At 38.4% G+C, this 20,352-nt stretch overlaps 1 protein-coding gene across 1 annotated transcript; it reads left to right on the top strand.

Annotated features, from left to right (window-relative positions):
• Nucleotides 1–10,314: 10,314 nt before the first annotated feature.
• On the top strand, nt 10,315–11,478 carry LOC143881260 (uncharacterized). Its single transcript, XM_077384247.1, has 2 exons — nt 10,315–10,321; nt 10,452–11,478. The coding sequence occupies exons 1-2, from the start codon at nt 10,315–10,317 to the stop codon at nt 11,243–11,245; spliced, it is 801 nt and encodes a 266-aa protein (XP_077240362.1). The 3' UTR covers nt 11,246–11,478.
• Nucleotides 11,479–20,352: the final 8,874 nt, after the last annotated feature.

The raw sequence follows: 20,352 nt of genomic DNA, 5'->3' as shown, positions 1-20,352 counted from the left end.
ATATCTTCTTTTGTTCGATCCGGTCTTAGTCACCATTGATTCCGATCATTTTTGCCGAAATCCTACATCCTCTCCGGTCGTTATCTCATCTCCGGCATTAACTCCGGGCAAAATTTCAGATCTGATGGTTTTTAGTTTAAGATTTGCGTAAGAGGATCAGAAATTCCAAGGATCATGAGCAGATTTTGGAGTAATCTCTTTGAGGAAGAAGAAGAAGAGGTTTTGGATTCTCTGTGTTAGTGAGAAAGTCAGGCTAATTCAATAAGTAGAGCTAAAATTCAAGATCAAAAGCTTATCTCTTCTACAACAGATCAGGTAAATGATCGTAAAATTTTGTGTTGATTTTATTTTTTTTTGTTTTCTCATTGCCTGCTTCATATGCTTGATTCTGATTTTCTTATTGCTATTTGGAATGAAATGATTTATATGCTTATGTATTTGGTTGTATGATTTGGATCCCTTCAGGTTATGTGATTTTAATCCCTTCAGGTTATGTGATTTTAATTTGAATTAAGGGTCTTGATTAGAAGATTGTTATACTAGTTAATCTGATTTCATGAATTTTCGCTCGTTTATGGTATACAACCTGCATTTAAATGATTTCTGTGGATATCTTAATCTTCATTATGATGCTTGCAATCAACTTTCTTTTACCGTCGCGAGTTCATTTTTTTTTTCTGGGAAGCTTTGAGTCACATGCCGAGCCGGGCAGAGCCTCGTGGTTTGTCAAAAGGTTTTCATGTTGTTATTCATATTCCTTTGATTTCCCATATCCAGTATGTGTATCATTTTTTTTAAACCTTCACAAATTAGAAGGAGGAATCTATGTTCTAGAAAATAAACAAATGAGAAAGAATTGTAAAAACCTTTGTGTTGTGCTCGGGTGGTTTGAAGGTTTGCCAGGTCTCATACTCAATTTTTCAAAGAGCTCATTGCCCTATTGGTATGTGTTAATGTGGAGAGTGATAGGAACTTGGACGTTAGCTAATATACTGAATGCAGAGCTGAAACCCTTCCAATCCTTTATTTTGGTCTACCTCATGGGTTGCGAATGTTGTTGAAGAATTAGTGAGCATTAGTGATTGAGGGAGTTGAGAAGAAACTTGAAGCTTTAGAAGGTTCTGGATCAAATGCATATGTTCTAGTATCATCTCCTACGGTTATTTCATTTTAGAAGGGGGAGAGCAGTGAGAGGGAAGAAGCAACCTCCTATTTGTAAAGAGGGGGGGCATAATCAAAGAGGGACAAGTTATTGGCTATATGGATCAGTTTGGCAATGAGCTTCCGGTTAGATCAGATGTGGCTGGGAAGTTTTAAAGCTTCTATTTAGGGATGGAGATAATTTTCTAATGTCACCTCCACCAAGTAAGATAATATGTGTGATTTTGAGTCAATTTCAGTTTTAAGCTGTTTGGAGGAGATTTGTTTGCCAGTTATGGTAGCCTCTCCTGCAAATTCCTTGGATGTTTAAGAATAGCAGATTTAGAAAAGTTACCAAAGCAGAGTCATTGCTTATTTCACATGCTACATTATTAATATCTGCTGCCAAATGGTTCGGCACTGTGCATAACTGCTCATGAGCCAATGTAAGATAATTGTTCATAATCTGTTTTCCTGTGTGTGGGCTGTTAATAGTAGATTTATAGGGAGGACTGGTTGTTTGGGCATCATGTTAGCCCTTGTGGTTTATGATTTAGTCTTTTGGGCTAATATTTGTTTTGGACTATTGCGGATCAAACTTTGTTGATATTGCTGGCGCTTCGTATGCTTTGGGCATTTATTTTGGCTAGTAGACATCTCCTTAGGATTAAAAGGTTGTTTTAGCTAGGGAGTTAAATTTGTACATATTACACATTTCAAATGCCGTGCATATGAATTGAATCCTTTGGTTTCTGTGTAAATACTTACATTGGGCTACTACATTGAAATAGGTTTTATGGGTTGAGTTGAATCCTTGTGACATTTTGATTGTTACAGTTTGTCATATGTCCTGTTTAGTTGAAGGCAGATCTCATTTAGTGTAGTTATAGGATAGCTGATGGGCTCAAAGTGCTATATGCTCTATCTAGTCTTCCTTGAGATAGAAGGTGATCTTGGTGCCTTTGCCGAGCTGCTCGCCACTGACATCCCCAGTGAAGACACCAGGGCGATGAAGGCGATAGCCCAAGCCCATCTTTAGGGGACTCGTTCAATCTAAGTAGCGCTCCCCTCTTTTGTTTAGTAGGCCTACCCAACCTTTCAGATATGCCCCCTGTTATGCATCAAAATTTATAAAAATCAGAAACATCATTTGATGCATTTGTATAATCTGTTAAAGTTTTTAATATTCTTCTCTTGTACTAAGCTTTGAGTTAGGGTTTGAAGGCGGTAATAAAGGGTGTTCAGGTAAGATTATCTCAAAAGCTTATCATACTCATCTTTTTTTTTATTTTTTATAAATTGTTTAATTGAAGAAGGAAATCAGATGATTTGCACTATTCGATGTCCTTGACACGAATATCATCTGATTTCAAGGTGGTTTGTAGAAGTATTATATGTGTAGGAAATCAGATAATTACTTTGGCATCATCTGATTTCATTGGAGTCCCCGTATTGGGGTTTGTGGTTGGTTTTGAAGTGTTTGATATTGTTTTTTACTTCATTAGGCTACCCAGCGGCTGGTCTGGATTAATTAATTTTTATTTTAAATAAATTATTTAATTGAAGAAGGAAACCAGATGATTTGCACTATTCGATGTCCTTGACACGAATATCGTCTGATTTCAAGGCGATTTGTAGAAATATTATATGTGTAGGAAATCAGATGATTACTTTGACATCATCTGATTTCATTGGAGTCCCCGTATTGGGGTTTGTGGTTGATTTTGAAGTGTTTGATATTGTTTTTACTTCATTAGGCTACCCAGCGGCTGGTCTGGGCTAATTAATGTTGTTTATCATGCTATTTGAATTTGAATTTGAATTTGAGATTGCCTAGTAGTTCTTTTATACTCTCTTGGTGGACTAGCGCAGTCTTTTAGACTTCTTTAGATAGTAGAACCTGTACTAGGAGACATACTCTGTCTCGTTAGGCAATCCTCCTTTGGAGGCAAGCCTCATTTGTAGAATCCTCTCTGAGATTGCCTCGATTTTCTCTATGTTAACTAGAGACCAATTTGGTCAATTAGTTGTCTTAGCCTTGCTTACCCCTTGAGGGCAATGATAAGGTTGCTTGGAGCCCATCTTTGTGTGTGTTTGGGAGACCCGTCCAGTCTCATTCTCTCGCTAGTTCTCCTCTTTGTGCGTCGTTTGGTTTTTGGGAGAACACCCCACTCGGCTTGGCTTCATACCCTTACCCTTATGGGTATTGGGTTGCACATTTGTTGCACCCTAGGGCTAGGTAGCTGTCCGGCCCGGCTGAGTGTTTTACCTCTGCCAAATATGCACAAATTCTTATTCCTTTTTACTTGTGAGCTTCTCCTTATTCGATAGTTCATTCGCATAGGAGTTAGCCCTTGATTAGAGAGTCTTGGACTCATTCATCCTTTATATGGTGTTATTAGAGAGTCTTTGACTCATTTGCCTTTTAGGTGGTGTTATAGGAGAGTTTTTGACTCATTTGTCTTTAATGTAGTGTTATTAGAGAGTCTTTAACTCATTTATCCTTTAATTAGCATTAGTGGAGTCTTTGACTCGTGTTTCTTTCTCTTTTAGAGAGTCTTTGACTCATTTATCCTTTAGTCAGTGTTTTTTGGAGTCTTCGAATCGTGTTTCCATCTCTTAGAGAGTCTTTGACTCGTGTATCCTTTAGTTGTTGTCAGTGGAGTCTTTGACTCGTGTGTTCTTCTCTCTTAGAGAGTCTTCGAATCGTGTTTCCATCTCTTAGAGAGTCTTTGACTCGTGTATCCTTTAGTTGTTGTCAGTGGAGTCTTTGACTCGTGTTTTCATCTCTTAGAGAGTCTTTGACTCGTGTATCCTTTAGTTGTTGTCAGTGGAGTCTTTGACTCGTGTGTTCTTCTCTCTTAGAGAGTCTTCGAATCGTGTTTCCATTTCTTTCAGAGAATCTTTGGCTCATTTATTCCTTTGGTGATGTTATTAGAGAGTCTTTGACTCATTTATCTCTTTCGCAGTTTTTTTAGAGAGTCTTTGACTCATTTGTACTTTCAGTTGGATTTATTAGAGAGTCTTTGACTCGCCTTTCCTTTTGCAGTCATTAGAGAGTCTTTGACTCCGTTATCTCTTTTTCAGTGTTATCAGTTGCTCTTATTAGAGAGTCTTTGACTCATTTATCCTCCAGTTGCTCTTATTAGAGAGTCTTTGACTCATTTATCCTCTAGTTGCTTTTATTAGAGAGTCTTTGACTCGGTTGCTTCCTTTGTGCTATTATTAGAGAGTCTTTGACTCATTTGCTCTTATAACGGTATTATTAGAGCATAGTTTTCCCTTTTTCACCCTAGGGTTTGTCCCTAGGGTGTTATTTTGTATATTCCCTCCGGTCTTTGGCCAAAAGGGTGAAAACATCAGAAATTTTAAAATCCATAAACATTGAAATCATCAAAAATCTCAAAAACATTAGAAACTTAAATCATAAAAAATAGTTGATTTGCTGTAAGTGTTTGTTAGGTAGAGAGTTCGTTTCGAACTACGTTGGCTTGATCCTCTCCCACGAGGTACGTAGCGCAGCTCGGGATTTATATCCCAAGTCCAGCCAAACTTTTTGTAAATAACATTTTAAAATCTTTTTCTTTGAATAAGCAACCTTTCTAATCTTGTTTTCAAAAGATCTTCCTCTAGAGTTAGGTGTTTCTCCTAGATAGAGAGTTTTAGAGTTAGGTTTTTTCTTTTGCTAGGTTGCTTGATTGTTTGTTTGTTGTGTGCTTGTTTTAGAGTTAGGGGTCTGTCCTAGAGTTATAGGAGCGCCTCCGTCCGGTCAGTCGGCGATCCACATCGCCGAATGATGACTAGAGTAGGATACGGTAGTCCACCTTTGGTTTTCCTTAGGAAATATAGCCTAGTTACACATAGGTTATAGGAACTACCTGCATTAGCCTAGGGCTAATCTGCATTTAGTTAGGGCATATAGGGTGTCCTAAAATTCACAATTCACTGGAATTTAAATAATCGTACAATAAACTTTAATAATTGGTCCGGTCTTTTAGATCGAGTTTAGGATAGAGGGCTAGGTGTCTTAGGCATCATAGCTTAGAATAGGCGCGAAGAACTACGTTGCCTTGATTCTCGTGGAGGCGGGGATACGTAGGCTTCTTTTGATGAATACCAGACCATCCGAGGACTCGGGCTAATAATTTAGAGTCTTAGGATTTATTATGTTGTTATTATATGTTTTGATGTGTTTTCTTACTTTCTCGTACTGATCCTATACCTTTTGCTGTAGCTTGCATGTGTTTGCACATCAGAACTTAGACACCCATTAGGTTTGTCACTCATAACCTAGCTATGCTTAGGTGGCACATCTTTCATTTTATTTTATATGTGTTTATTATCTTTATCCTCAGGAAATGCATGCTTAGGTAGACGATTCTTGAGGATTGTTCCCATTTCAGATGATTTTTACCCAAACTTCTTTGGAGTTAATAATAAATGGCATAAGAGACCAAGTGCTTGCACTCGGACGAATCGGGGGTGCTCTCAGACCTTCCCCATTCGTAACCAGGCACGAACCCATATATATTTCTGGTTATCCATTGTACAGAGGATTTGATTTTAGGGTTCCATGGCATATCCATGGATGGCGACTCTGAGTTTATTTCAGGTATGTCTCGGTTTCGAGCCTCGGCTCCGGATCGAGACATATCTCTTTCTTTTTATATCGCCACTCGTGCTATGCTATGAGGGTGACATCCGTTTTGAGAGTTCCTTGGTAGAGCTCTCCTTCACATTGTGGATGATCCAGAGGGTGTGGGGGACCCGTTCCCTCGCTGCCTATCTTCGGATCGGGGTCCACAATCGTCCGAATAACGTTAATGAACGGGATCTAAACATATGAATAGGATCCATGGGCATATTTCGGATCATCAAATCTGGGATCCGAAAAATTTTGGATTGTATGGACACACCACAGATGCCCATTAGATAGTCACGATCCGAAATGGTTTACAAATATACCCTCCAAATTTTGTTAATGCTAACCGTTCTATGAAGGGTATTTTGGTCAAAACCTCTCTTATCACTTAATAAATCGGATGGGAACGCGATTTCACTCGTTTCAGTCGTTTCATTTCATACTTTCACGAAGGAAAAGAGAGAGGGGTTTTGTTCTTATGCATCATATTCTTTGATAATAGTTATACATTATATTTGTGTATGTAATTTTGATTAGTTTTATTGTTTACAAGCATTATTATACACATAGATTAAACATAGGCAAATTTTTAATTTAGTTGAAGAAAATGTATAGAGACACACTAATAGTGGACTGCCATTCTATCTCTTTTTAAAAAAATTAAACTTAGCTTAGTGGGACATAATAGGACACTCCGATGGACGGTCCGAATTAAAATGGATCGTGAACATGACGTGGCAAGTAGGATCCGAAGAACAATCCGACTCCGACCCGACCGATAAGGAATTTGAATGGATTGTGACTATGACATAGGTGGATTTGACCAGAAGTGGGTCTGTTGACTCCCCTAGCTTTAGAATTTGATTTAGAGAAAATTTAGGAGTTTGTTTTTGAGATGGAAGTTCAAAGAGGGGAGAAATTTCAGTTTTAATATGATTACGAAACGTCCGTGAAAAGTCTATAAAAGAATTCATATTGAACACAAAATTTTACGTTTTATGAATAAAATTTATTTTGGCCCCTCAGAATTGTCCCTCGAAATAGTTGCCGCCATACCATTGTACAACAACAAGCCACCTGTTGCTTGTTGAGAGAAGAGCTACAGCCACCTGCTGCTGTGCCACCGAAGTCCTTCCATCGCCGCCCAAGCCATTTGGAAGAGCAATCCGCTATTCGTTCCCTGCGTTATTGGGTATCAAAGCTTTCGCTATACGCCCTTGCGTTAGACACCCTTTTTGAGAAATTTCCCTAACAAATATTTCTGCGAGGGGGGAAAGTTGCCTTGTTTCCTTGTCCTATTAATGGTAGGAAAGGAAATAAGAAAAATGACTTTTGTTTAGGTATTTGCCAAAACCTAGAGTATAAAAACTCTCTAACGACACAAGGTGAGTGACGGCAAGAGGCTTGGGATGTGTTCGGCTACCTGAAGGGGAAAGACAGGAGAAAGGAGAAAATGAAAGAAAAAGAGAAGAGAGAGGGAGAGATAGGGTTTCTTCTTTGGGTTTCTTCATGGGTTCCTCTTGGAGTTCTTCTCAGGTTTTCTCTTGGGTTTTTTCTCAGGGTTTTCTTCTCGGGTTTCTTACGGTCTTGGATTTGAGAAGCAAGAGGTTGCGGGTTTTTGGGTTATGAGTTAATCCATTGTAATCCTTGTATAATGTTTTTCTTATAGTGGAATATCGTCTCTCTCGCCCCTGGATGTAGGCTTGGCCGAACAATGTTCATCATGGTGTTCATCTTGCGGGTTGTGCTTATTTTACTTTTCTGTTAATCTGTGCACGATAGCATCGGATTTGCCGGGCAGATTTTCTCAACACTAAGAATGCTCCTAGCAAATAAATGGTTTGGATCACTGAACAAGTGGGTCTCACTAATATGAGATCCTTCAACCCAACAGACAATATCGATGAGTGCTTGATGCTTCATAGAATTAGACAGTACAGACAGGCTTAGGAGTTCCGGTGTATAGCTCACACACCAAAAGCATTCTCTCTAAATGACAATTTCACAAAAAATAAGAAGACTTACTTTATCTGATCCATATATTGACCTGAATCAATTAGTATACCCCAAGTTACCAGTCCACCATATCCTTCTCTTGCATTCTAGAATGTTCTTGGGTCTTCTATTTGGAGTAAGAATGGATTTACAGATAGAATGGTCATTACAGATAGAATGGTCATAAGAGTCCCGTAGGTAAAAGAAACTTCATTTGATCATCAAGAAAAACTTTTGGTAAACGATAAGGGATTTGCTAGCATCAATCGCAAAAGGCATTTCGCAGTCGTGAATGATGACAAAATCTGCTGAAAAGTGAGCCTCTGTGGCTGGACCGACATGCGACAGACCATCTGCGAAATGCCTTTTGCGATGGACCCTAGAAAATCCCAAATGATAAAGTGGTGCACCTAACAAATGACACCAGTGTTAGAAAGACGGAGGTTTCTTGAATTATATCTCATTGGCACCTTTGGAGTGGATATCATGAGAAAATCTACCAAGACCCACTTGTCTTCGTTTTGTTTATCTTTCCTTCAACTAGTTTTATAAAGACCCAACTTTTTGATGATGCTACTTCATTTCCCTTCCAATCACTTTTTTGTTTAGGACAATACCACTAAGAGCCCCAATCACAAAGGTCCTTAGAAGGGCACTGCCATTGAAAGCAATGGGGTAGAAGTCAGTAGTAGGAATTGATTAAAATGAGAGACACCCATCTTGAGATTTTATTTTTCCAGTTTTTCTCAATATGAACTTGAAATTAACAAAGAAATTTAAAATATTCCATGATGTATCTTTCTGAGAAATTTTCCAAACAAATATTTGTGACTATTGTTAGACATTGTTGTGACCTTTCCGTCAATTTTACTTGAATATGCTGAATGCTACCTATTTAAGCACGTTAATAATTGTGACGCGCTTGGTTTGAAGATCCAAGGAGAAAAATATTTTGAAGTTCGGTTCCGCACCAAAGATCAACTATGCTCCTAGTAGATAAATGGTTTGGATCATTGAACAAATGGGTCTCGCTAATATGAGGCCCTTCGATCCAATGGTCAATATCTATGAGCGCTTGATCCTTCTTAGAATTAGACAACACAGATAGGCTTAGGAGTTCCAGTGTATAGCTCACACACCAAGAGCACTCTCTCTAAATGACAAATTCACAAAAAGTAAGAAGACTTACTTTGTCTAATCCATGTATTGACCTGAATCAATTGGTATACCCCAATTTACCAACCACCAAATCCTTGTCTTGCATTCTATATGTTCTTAGGTCTTCTATTTGGAGTAAGAATAGAATTATAGATAGAATATAGTCATGAGACCTGTTTATCATTTTTTAGCTTGATGTCAAAGGAAACTCATTTGATTATCGAGAAAAAACTCTTGGTAAATGATGAATGGTGGACCTACCAAATGACACCTATCGCAGGAAGGAGGGACCTTGATGGCACCTTTGTGGTGGCTTTCATGAGAGAATCCACCAAGATTCATTTGTCTTCTTTTGTTTATCTTTTCTTCAACTAGTTTTATAAAGACACAACTTTCTTGATCATGCTACTTCATTTACCTTCCAATCCCTTGTGTTTAGCACAATGCCACCAATAGCTCCACTCATCAAGGGCCTGTGAAAGGCCATATCATTGAAAGCAATGGGACTAGAAGTCGGAAGTAGAAATTGATTAAATGGAGAGACACACATCTTGGGATTTGTTTGCTTTCTAAGAATCACTACCACAAACATAGCCATAGTCAACTTCCCGTTTAGAAAAGAATGAATTCTGGGGCATTAGTGAGGCGACCTATCTCAATGGAAAAGATAAGATGATTTAGTATGAGATTATTGAGCCATTGGGAAGGAAGAAAAAAGAATGATGAGAATCTTAATTGGAAAAGCAACTGTTTTGGCATGATCTGTTATGTATTGAAATATTATCTCCATTACCTGTTTCATCATTTTTGCGGGCAATCCTTTCCTTGTTTTGTTTTTTGTTTTTGAACCAGATTCTTTTTTCATGCATCCATCTTCCTGGGTAAGTCCAAATATTTTGATGCCCAAGTGGTGTAGTGGAGTCCTTGAAATTTCACTTAGCAACCCAAGAGGGAGTGAATTGGGTGTCTTTTCAAATTTTAAGGATTTTGAAAACTTAGATTGCACTAGTTTTAGATTGAATAGGAAATCAAAAATAGTATTCAAAGCAATAGTAGAATGCTTACCACAAGAGGTGAAGAGACAAAAATGCTTTGACATAAGGATTTTTATAGTTGTTCGGTCTTAGCTCAAGACCTACTCCACTCTTCTCAAGTTGCTCTCCTTGAGGATTCCACTATCTTCTCCAAGGAACTTAAATACGGCGTTCCTTCCGCCTTGTACAAATCGAGCTTCAAGCTCCAAGGGTCTTCTACAGCGCCCTTTGTGCCAAATACAAAGAAGATGAAATGTTTTAGCTTGCTTGCCTCTAGATAGGCTAATTACATGTAAAGCTCGCTCACTCACTCATGGAAATAATTTTTAGGAAACAACCTCACGCATGGACGGTTTGGATCATCCTATGGTGTAACCGTACAGTAATTTTTTGGAAAATAGTGGACTATTATTTTTGCTCTTTCTAGAGTCCTTTTTAAAAGATTTTGAGTTTTGTCTCTCTTTTTCTTTTCTTTTTTTCAGGGGTTTCTGATATAAAGATCGATTTGAAGCAAGATAAAGTAACGGTGACCGGAAACGTGGACGCAGAAACCCTAATCAAAAAGTTAGTTAAGAGTGGCAAACACGCTGAGCTATGGCCGGAGAAAACTGAGAAGGAAAAGCAACCGGCTATAGCCGGCAGTAAGAAAACCGACAAAGAAGCCCCCAAAATCAGTGTCCCCGTAGCTGACAAAAAATTGGCCGAAAATAGTGAAGGAAAATCGACCGCTAAAAATGGCGAAGGAAAATCGGCGGCTAAAGATGGCGAAGGAAAATCGACGGCTAAAACTAGCGAAGGAAAATCGACGGCTAAAAGTAGCGAAGAAAAATCGGTGGTTAAAAATAGCGAAGAGACAAACGCCGTTAACGGTCAAAGCAAGGAGTCAAAAACTGACGAGAAAAAGACGGAAAAGGACAACGAAAGCGAAACTGGCGTTAAACTACCCGGCAGTGGCAGCGGCGGTAAAAAGAACAAAAATAAAGGTCAAAAGGCTAAGGAAGAAACTCCGACGGAACCAAAATCCGGCCCGGATCCGACTAGCGCTTCGAGTCCGCCACGTCAGCAGCAGTTTTACCCCTACCAGCCGTACGGGGCCCAGCCTGTCTACGTGGCGAGTTACAACACGGCGTATCCTAGCACGAGCTACGGGGCCTCTTACTACCCTGCGCCGCCGACTTATGCTAACATGCACGCCCGGAGAATTACTCTTACCCACCTCCGGCACCGGGATCGTACGACTTGTTCAGTGATGAGAACCCGAATGGGTGCTCGGTAATGTGAAATTTCGCCGGAATCTGACATATTTGCCGGCCGGAGAATGTATAACTTATACTACTTATATGAGTTACTAAGTTGGGATGGAGAGAGACCTTTTTTTTTTTTGTGAACTCCTGTGTAAACGTTGTAGCAAAAGAGAAGAGGGGATTAGGAGAATTGATAAGGCTGTTTTTGGTATTTCTCTTTTGTAAAAAGGAAAAAAAAATCTCAGTGGATTTTGCCTTGTTGTTATCTTTTAGTATACTACTCTGCATAGGCCCCACATTTCATATCAGCTCTGATGACAGAGTACAAAGTAACACCAGGGTTTGTGGGGTATTAAGAGTTAACACCCTTTGATTTTTTTGGTATTAGCTTTTGCTTTATTGAGCGTGGGATGTTACCAGACAGTAGGCAGCCACTTCACGTACGGTTTGTCTGATTGTTTTTTAAAGGGACTCCAGCAAGTAAATGGACCCTGGTGGTGTATACACCAAAGATCAGTGTGCAGCTGTCTAGCTGTAATTGTCTTTATCAGTTTTGTTTGCATGTCCATAATGTAGGTAAAACAGGAGAATTTACATGATGGGTGGCCGTGAAAACACGTGAAGTTTTAAAAAAAAAAGTAGGTATGGTCCACTTATTTTGATGATCCAAACCGTTCATCTGTTTGGGCACAACGTAAATAGGTTGTACCCATTTCCATAGGATAATCCTAACCCTCCGATCTGAACTGATCTGCATATGGAGATTTTCAAAAATCAAATATGGAGATTTCCAAAAGTCATTGATGGAGTCTTCCACATATATTGGGCCACAACCTATTTACGCGTGGGTCATTAAAAAAAAAGTGGGCCGTACCTACTTTTTTAGACTTCACGTGTTTTCACGGCCACCCATCATATAAATTCTCGTAAAGCAGATTGCCATTTCTTTATTCTCCTTTTGGGAATGGTATCAGGCACGACCATATTTTGATATTTTCACTCACCCATCTTGTCTTTAGTATTGAAAGAGCTGTCAAAGGATTATTACATTTCTTAAAAAAACCCTCATGAGCTGATTAAAGAAGAAAAGACAGCTGGGTTTGTGCAAATATCTAAATATGGTTGTGCTGATAACATTTCCCTTTCTCCCTCTGCACTTTATTTGAGAGCAAAGTCGTGGAGGTAAGAAGCTGCATTTGAAAATTTTACAGCGGGCAAGGACTATCAAGTGAAAGACTAAATAGCAGGAGAACTATAGCTCGAAAAGGAAAATGTCTTTTCACTTTTATTTTCCCTAATATGGTTCAACCAAACTGACCCTAGGCTCTGTTTGGTTGCATGTATTTACCTCATAGAGTAGTGGTATAAGTAAGTAGTCAACATGGAGGAGATAAGCCTTAGATTTACCTATAACTTTCATCATAAAATAGTGGTAAGTAGTGCTTGGTTGCTAACCTACTAGACCACTCGTAGGGAGTGTCATTACCAATATAATATAGACGGAGGAGAGAGAAAAAACATCATTCCTAAGTAATCAAAGTAAAATTCCACCATTTTCGCTGTTTTAGGCTTGAATTTGGGATGAGGCAAGGGTGACACATTAGCACACATGCATTGATAAGTAGGGACAACCTTAGCACTAGGGATTTCAATGCTATATTGGCAACCAAACAAGTAGCTCTGCTGACATGGCACCTAAACTCCAAGCAAAACCCCTAAGCCATCCCGACTTTTGGTTCAACCACGGGGGATTGGTGGGGACAAGCAACTGAAAATGCTTTTAGTCTATTTACCCAATTCAACGTTCTTTTTTCTGGATTCATTACCAAATAGAATAGAAATAGGAGTCTTTTTTGTTGGGGTAATTGATATTGACACCCTCATTGTTGTCGTACCCATTGTGTATAACTCATACACCAAGAACATTCTCTTATTGAAATTTCACAAAAAGTAAGATTTCTAACTTTAACTAACCCATATATTGACCTGAGTCAATAGATATACCCCAAATTAACGATCGCCACAACCTTCTCTTGCATTCTAGATTGTTCTTGGGTCTTCTATTCGGAGTTCCTTCTTTTGCATTGGAATATTCTTAGGTCTTCTATTTGGAGTAACAATAGAATTATACATAGAACGGTTATGAGACCCTGCTTGACATTTTTTAAGTTGAGGTCAAAGGAATCTCATTTGATATCAGGAGAAAATTTTTGGTAAATGATAAAGTGGTGCCCCTACCTAGTGAGACCTATGTTGTTAGGACTTAGGAGATATCTCATTCGCACCTTTGTGGTGGATATCATGAGAAAATCCACCAAGGCCCACTTGTCATCTTTTTGTTTATCCTTTCTTCAACTAGTTTTATAAAGACCCAACTTTCTTGATCAACCACTTCATTTACCTTCCAATCCCTTTTGTTTATTGCGATGCCACCAAGAGCCTCAATCATCAAGGTCATATCAAGGGCCAAGCCATTGGAAGCAATGGTGTAGAAGTCAATAATAGAAATTGATTGAATGGAGAAATAACCATCTTGATATTTTATCTTAACAGTTTTTTCCCGATATGAATTCGATATTAACAAAATAAATTTAAAATTTCCCGAGACACCGATGCATTTGCATCTCGCATGATGACGAAGATCAACGGTCAAGATCGTCCGGACCTTAATCAAATCTTCAAAGACCCTCAGATCGGAAGATATAAGACGGCATCTAGATCAACGGTCCACGTTGATTACTACTCTTCAATAAAGTCCTACTTTAGTTTGGATTTGTTTATTGGGACGTCTCATATGAGATTGTATTTAGGAGTTTTACTTTTACATGATTGAGTTAGAGTATTTTTAGGAGTTAGATATGTTTTAGCCTTTAGAATTTGATTTAGAGAAAATTTAGGAGATTCTTTTTTAGATGGAAATTCAAAGAGGGGAGAAATTTCAGTTTTAATATGATTACGAACACAAAATTTTACGTTTTATGAATAAAATTTATTTTGGCCCCTCAGAATTGTCCCTCGAAATAGTTGCCGCCGTCCCATTGTACAACAACAAGCCACCTGTTGCTTGTTGAGAGAAGAGCTACAGCCACCTGCTGCTGTGCCACCGAAGTCCTTCCATCGCCGCCCAAGCCATTTGGAAGAGCAGTCCGCTATTCGTCCCCTGCGTTATTGCGTTAGACACCCTTTTTGAGAAATTTTCCTAACAAATATTTCTGAGAGTGGGGAAAGTTGCCTTGTTTCCTTGTCCTATTAATGGTGGGAAAGGAAATAGGAAAAATGACTTTTGTTTAGGTTTTTGCCAAAACTTAGAGTATAAAAACTCTCTAACGACACAAGGTGAGTGACGGCAAGAGGCTTGGGATGTGTTCGGCTACCTCAAGGGGAAAGACAGGAGAGAGAAGAAAAAGAAAGAAAAAGAGAAGAGAGAGGGAGAGATAGGGTTTCTTCTTTGGGTATCTTCATGAGTTCCTCTTGGAGTTCTTCTCAGGTTTTCTCTTGGGTTTTTTCTCAGGGTTTTCTTCTCGGGTTACTTACGGTCTTGGATTTGAGAAGCAAGGAAGGGGTTGCGGGTTTTTGGGCTATGAGTTAATCCATTCTAATCCTTGTATAATGTTTTTCTTATAGTGGAATATCGTCTCTCTCGCCCCTGGATGTAGGCTTGGCCTAACCATGTTCATCATGGTGTTCATCTTGCGGGTTGTGCTTATTTTACTTTTCTGTTAATCTGTGCACGATAGCATCGGATTTGCCGGGCAGATTTTCTCAACACTAAGAATGCTCCTAGCAAATAAATGGTTTGGATCACTGAACAAGTGGGTCTCACTAATATGAGATCCTTCAACCCAACAGACAATATCGATGAGTGCTTGATGCTTCAGTGTATAGCTCACACACCAAATGCATTCTCTCTAAATGACAATTTCACAAAAAATAAGAAGACTTACTTTATCTGATCCATATATTGACCTGAATCAATTAGTATACCCCAAGTTACCAATCACCATATCCTTCTCTTGCATTCTAGAATGTTCTTGGGTCTTCTATTTGGAGTAAGAATGGATTTACAATGGTCATTACAGATAGAATGGTCACTAGACCCCTGTAGGTCAAAGAAACTTCATTTGATCATCAAGAAAAACTTGGTAAACGATAAGGGATTTGCTAGCATCAATTGCAAAAGGCATTTCGCAGTCGTGAATGATGACAAAATCTGCTGAAAAGTGAGCCTCTGTGGCTGGACTGACATGCGACAAACCATCTGCGAAATGCCTTTTGCAATGGACCCTAGAAAATCCCAAATGATAAAGTGGTGCACCTAACAAATGACACCAATGTTAGAAAGACGGAGGTTTCTTGAATTATATCTCATTGGCACCTTTGGAGTGGATATCATGAGAAAATCTATCAAGACACACTTGTCTTCGTTTTGTTTATCTTTCCTTCAACTAGTTTTATAAAGACCCAACTTTTTGATGATGCTACTTCATTTCCCTTCCAATCACTTTTTTGTTTAGGACAATACCACCAAGAGCCCCAATCACCAAGGTCCTTAGAAGGGCATTGCCATTGAAAGCAATGGGGTAGAAGGCAGTAGTAGGAATTGATTAAAATGAGAGACACCCATCTTGAGATTTTATTTTTCCAGTTTTTCTCAATATGAACTTGAAATTAACAAAGAAATTTAAAATATTCCATGATGTATCTTTCTGAGAAATTTTCCAAACAAATATTTGTGACTATTGTTAGACATTGTTGTGACCTTTCCGTCAATTTTACTTGAATATGCTGAATGCTACCTATTTAAGCACGTTAATAATTGTGACACGCCTGGTTTGAAGATCCAAGGAGAAAAATATTTTGAAGTTCGCTTCCACACCAAAGATCAACTATGCTCCTAGTAGATAAATGGTTTGGATCATTGAACAAATGGGTCTCGCTAATATGAGGCCCTTCGATCCAATGGTCAATATCTATGAGCGCTTGATCCTTCTTAGAATTAGACAACACAGATAGGCTTAGGAGTTCCAGTGTATAGCTCACACACCAAGAGCACTCTCTCTAAATGACAAATTCACAAAAAGTAAGAAGACTTACTTTGTCTAATCCATGTATTGACCTGAATCAATTGGTATACGCCAATTTACCAATCACCAAATCCTTGTCTTGCATTCTAGAATGTTCTTAGGTCTTCTATTTGGAGTAAGAATAGAATTATAGATAGAATATAGTCATGAGACCTGTTTGTCATTTTTTAGCTTGATGTCAAAGGAAACTCTTTTGATTATCGAGAAAAAACTTTTGGTAAATGATGAAGGGTGGACCTACCAAATGACACCTATCGCAGGAAGGAGGGACCTTGAATGGTATATCTCATTGGCACCTTTGTGGTGGCTTTCATGAGAGAATCCACTAAGATTCATTTGTCTTCTTTTGTTTATCTTTTCTTCAACTAGTTTTATAAAGACACAACTTTCTTGATCATGCTACTTCATTTACCTTCCAATCCCTTGTGTTTAGCACAATGCCACCAATAGCTCCACTCATCAAGGGCCTGTGAAAGGCCATATCACTGAAAGCAATGCCACCAATAGCTCCACTCATCAGGGGCCTGTGAAAGGCCATATCATTGAAAGCAATGGGACTAGAAGTCGGTAGTAGAAATTGATTAAATGGAGAGACACACATCTTGGGATTTGTTTGCTTTCTAAGAATCACTACCACAAACATAGCCATAGTCAACTTCCCGTTTAGAAAAGAATGAATTCTGGGGCATTACTGAGGCGACCTATCTCAATGGAAAAGATAAGATGATTTAGTATGAGATTATGGAGCCATTGGGAAGGAAGAAAAAAGAATGATGAGAATCTTAATTGGAAAAGCAACTGTTTTGGCATGATCTGTTGTTATGTATTGAAATATTATCTCCATTACCTGTTTCATCATTTTTGCGGGCAATCCTTTCCTTGTTTTGTTTTTTGTTTTTGAACCAGATTCTTTTTTCATGCATCCATCTTCCTGGGTAAGTCCAAATATTTTGATGCCCAAGTGGTGTAGTGGAGTCCTTGAAATTCCACTTAGCAACCCAAGAGGGGGTGAATTGGGTGTCTTTTCAAATTTTAAGGATTTTGAAAACTTAGATTGCACTAGTTTTAGATTGAATAGGAAATCAAAAATAGTATTCAAAGCAATAGTAGAATGTTTACTACAAGAGGTGAAGAGACAAAGAAGCTTTGACATAAGGATTTTTATAGTTGTTCGGTCTTAGCTCAAGACCTACTCCACTCTTCTCAAGTTGCTCTCCTTGAGGATTCCACTATCTTCTCCAAGGAACTTAAATACGGCGTTCCTTCCACCTTGTACAAATCGAGCTTCAAGCTCCAAGGGTCTTCTACAGCGCCCTTTGTGCCAAATACAAAGAAGATGAAAGGTTTTAGCTTGCTTGCCTCTAGATAGGCTAATTACATGTAAAGCTCGCTCACTCACTCTCACAAGAAAGGATCAACAAATGAAAACCCAAAAGTCTCTCAAGAATAATCTAAGGTAAAGGCACAAGAGAGAGATGGAGAGTGAAAATCTTGAGGAGAAGGAGAATCAATGTCTTTTAGTGCTCTTAGAATGTTTTCTAAACTCCTTGGTTAGTTCCCCAAAAGTCCCAAGGTTCATATTTATAGAGGGGAGAAAATACACCTTTTTTAAGCTCCCCAACAGTCTTCTCGGACTCCGGGCTCGGAGCTCCGAGTGGGCCGAAATCCCTTTATTTTTTAAACCTGGAACCATTCTCGGAGTTCCGAGAAGACTATGCACAACAGTTTTTCCTTATATTTTTTTTGCTGACTTTGTTTGGGCTTTTGGAACTTTAATTTATAAAGTTAAATGGAATGTCATGAGGGTCCAACAATGTTGGGACACCACTATGAACATTCACAAACCCATTAAGTTCTACTTAGTTTGATTTTAACTCTCATTTGTGCCATAGACCTAGATTATACATGAATGACCATTTACATTTTAATTCTACTTGGTCTTCAATCTTGTTGGCACCTTGTAGAGGCTTTGACATGACTTCACTCAACTCCATTGATGCTTGAGCCAAGCTTAAACTTTTGAGTTGATTGCCATTCTTATTAGGCTAGAGTTCAACCTTGTCTTTGAATACCTTTGACTTGCCTTTGTATTGGTCTTCTCTTCTTTAAATTGCCTTTGTGATGGTGACGCCTTGTTCATGCTTTTGATATCACTTTGAGCTTGAATGATTTGCCATTTGTCATGCAATCTTGAGGATGCTACGCTATGAACAAAATAACTTTGCCAATGGAAATCATTAGTGTATAAAACCTTTTTTATAACAAATTGAGTTTGTTAATCATCAAAATATTTTAATGGGAGTACTTGTTGAACCCTTGGGCTAACAGTCCTTTGCCCTAGTGATTAGCATAGACATTTCTAAAATATTGTGATATTTTGTAATTTTTTGATAAATGAAAAAATCATAAATTAAAAAAAAATGAAAAATCATTGAGATATCTTCATATTTTATTTTTACCGCAAAAAAATCATGAAAATATGCCCCAGAATTTATTTTCGCAATTCATTATATTATTTGGTTTCCTAATTTTGTTCTTAAATTATATATTTTTATAGATTTTTAACTATTTTATTTTTTCTCAATAAAAATCTGAAATTAACAAAGGAATTTAAAATATCCCGAGATATACCCTTCTTAAGAAATTCCAGACAAATATTTGTGACTATGATGATTAGGACGTATTGTACTATTGTTGATAATTTGAATTTGAGATTCGCCCGTTAAAGAAAATGGCCAATCAGCCCTTAATTTAGGAAATGTAACCAAATCTTCAGGGTGTTATGGTCCTTTTAAAAGCAAATTCTAACATTCCCCTGATAAAGTCTGTGTTTAACTGTTGTGGCGTTTATAACAATGGTGGTAGTGGTGATGATGGTCATTTCAACAATGAACACAACAACATTTCTACGAAAATGATAGTGATGATGAAAATGACAAGAGAGTTACGTAATATACTCGCTTTGGTTGGTTCACATAGGTTGAACTGGTAGAGAAAAGTGAATTCAACAATCAACAGAACAACAAATTTATGTACATGATAGTGATAATGAAGATGACAAAGGAGATACCTAATATACTCACTTTGGGTGGTTCACATAGGTTGAAGTGGTAGAGGAAACATTGATTAAACATCTACCAAACTCTACTTTCTAAGAATGATTACACATAAAAGACATTTCTCACTAGATTAGAAATGAATTTACTGTGTCAAAAGGACTGTTGAGGTCAAAGAAGAAAGCCTCTCTTTTTTTTTGATGGGTAAGCTGGGGTTAGGCAGACCCCTACCAGATATATAGATACGCAAAAGGAGTACAAATCATGGGGCCTTGAAAGCCAACAGTGAGGGAACAAGCTCCCAACACATATACAACCAAAGCAAGGAAAGCAAAAGCATTAAGACAATCTAGGGAAAATCAGAGGAATCAGATACAACAATATCAAAGATATCTGGAGGGAGATCAGAGGAGTGGAAAGCCTCACCTTTGAAGGGACAGTTGGTCTTGGACAAATAATCTGCGGCTGAGTTAGCTTCTCTCCAAGAATGGGAGATTTTCTAGTTTTGAAATTCCCCAAGAAGACTTTTTAGTTTTGCAAGGTTTGGGATTTGCTTCCAATGACATTTGTACTCTCTTTAACTGTGTTAACTGAGTGTAAGGAGTCTGATTCGATCCAAATGTTTGAAAGATCTAGCTTTCTGGCCATTGCAGTACCATGTAAGATTGCTTGAAGTTCCAAATCTTGGATTGAACTCTGACATTTGTTATGGAGATGGCAACAAGGATGCTGCTGTAATGATCTCTGAGAAGACCTCCTATGGCAGCTTCATTCTGGCTAAGTGAGGCGTCTGCATTCAACTTGACAAATCCTTTATCTGGAGGGATCCAGCTGCAGGTTTTAATGCTCTTCAGTATTCTGAATTGGGGGACATTCAGCTGGTTCGAGAGAAAATTATCTTTTGCACTGTCATCCCCATCCAATTTGAGGGTCAGAATTTTTTATCTGAGAGTGTGCAGAATATCCAAGATGATACTTTGCTTGTGACGCTTGCGGTTT

Source organism: Tasmannia lanceolata, unplaced genomic scaffold, assembly GCF_043159265.1.
Source record: "Tasmannia lanceolata isolate RefF3 unplaced genomic scaffold, GAP_Taslan_0.1 ptg000007l, whole genome shotgun sequence".
Taxonomy (NCBI): domain Eukaryota; kingdom Viridiplantae; phylum Streptophyta; class Magnoliopsida; order Canellales; family Winteraceae; genus Tasmannia; species Tasmannia lanceolata.
The sequence above is the reverse complement of the archived record's forward strand: the minus strand, read 5'-3'. Positions and strand labels throughout refer to the sequence as shown.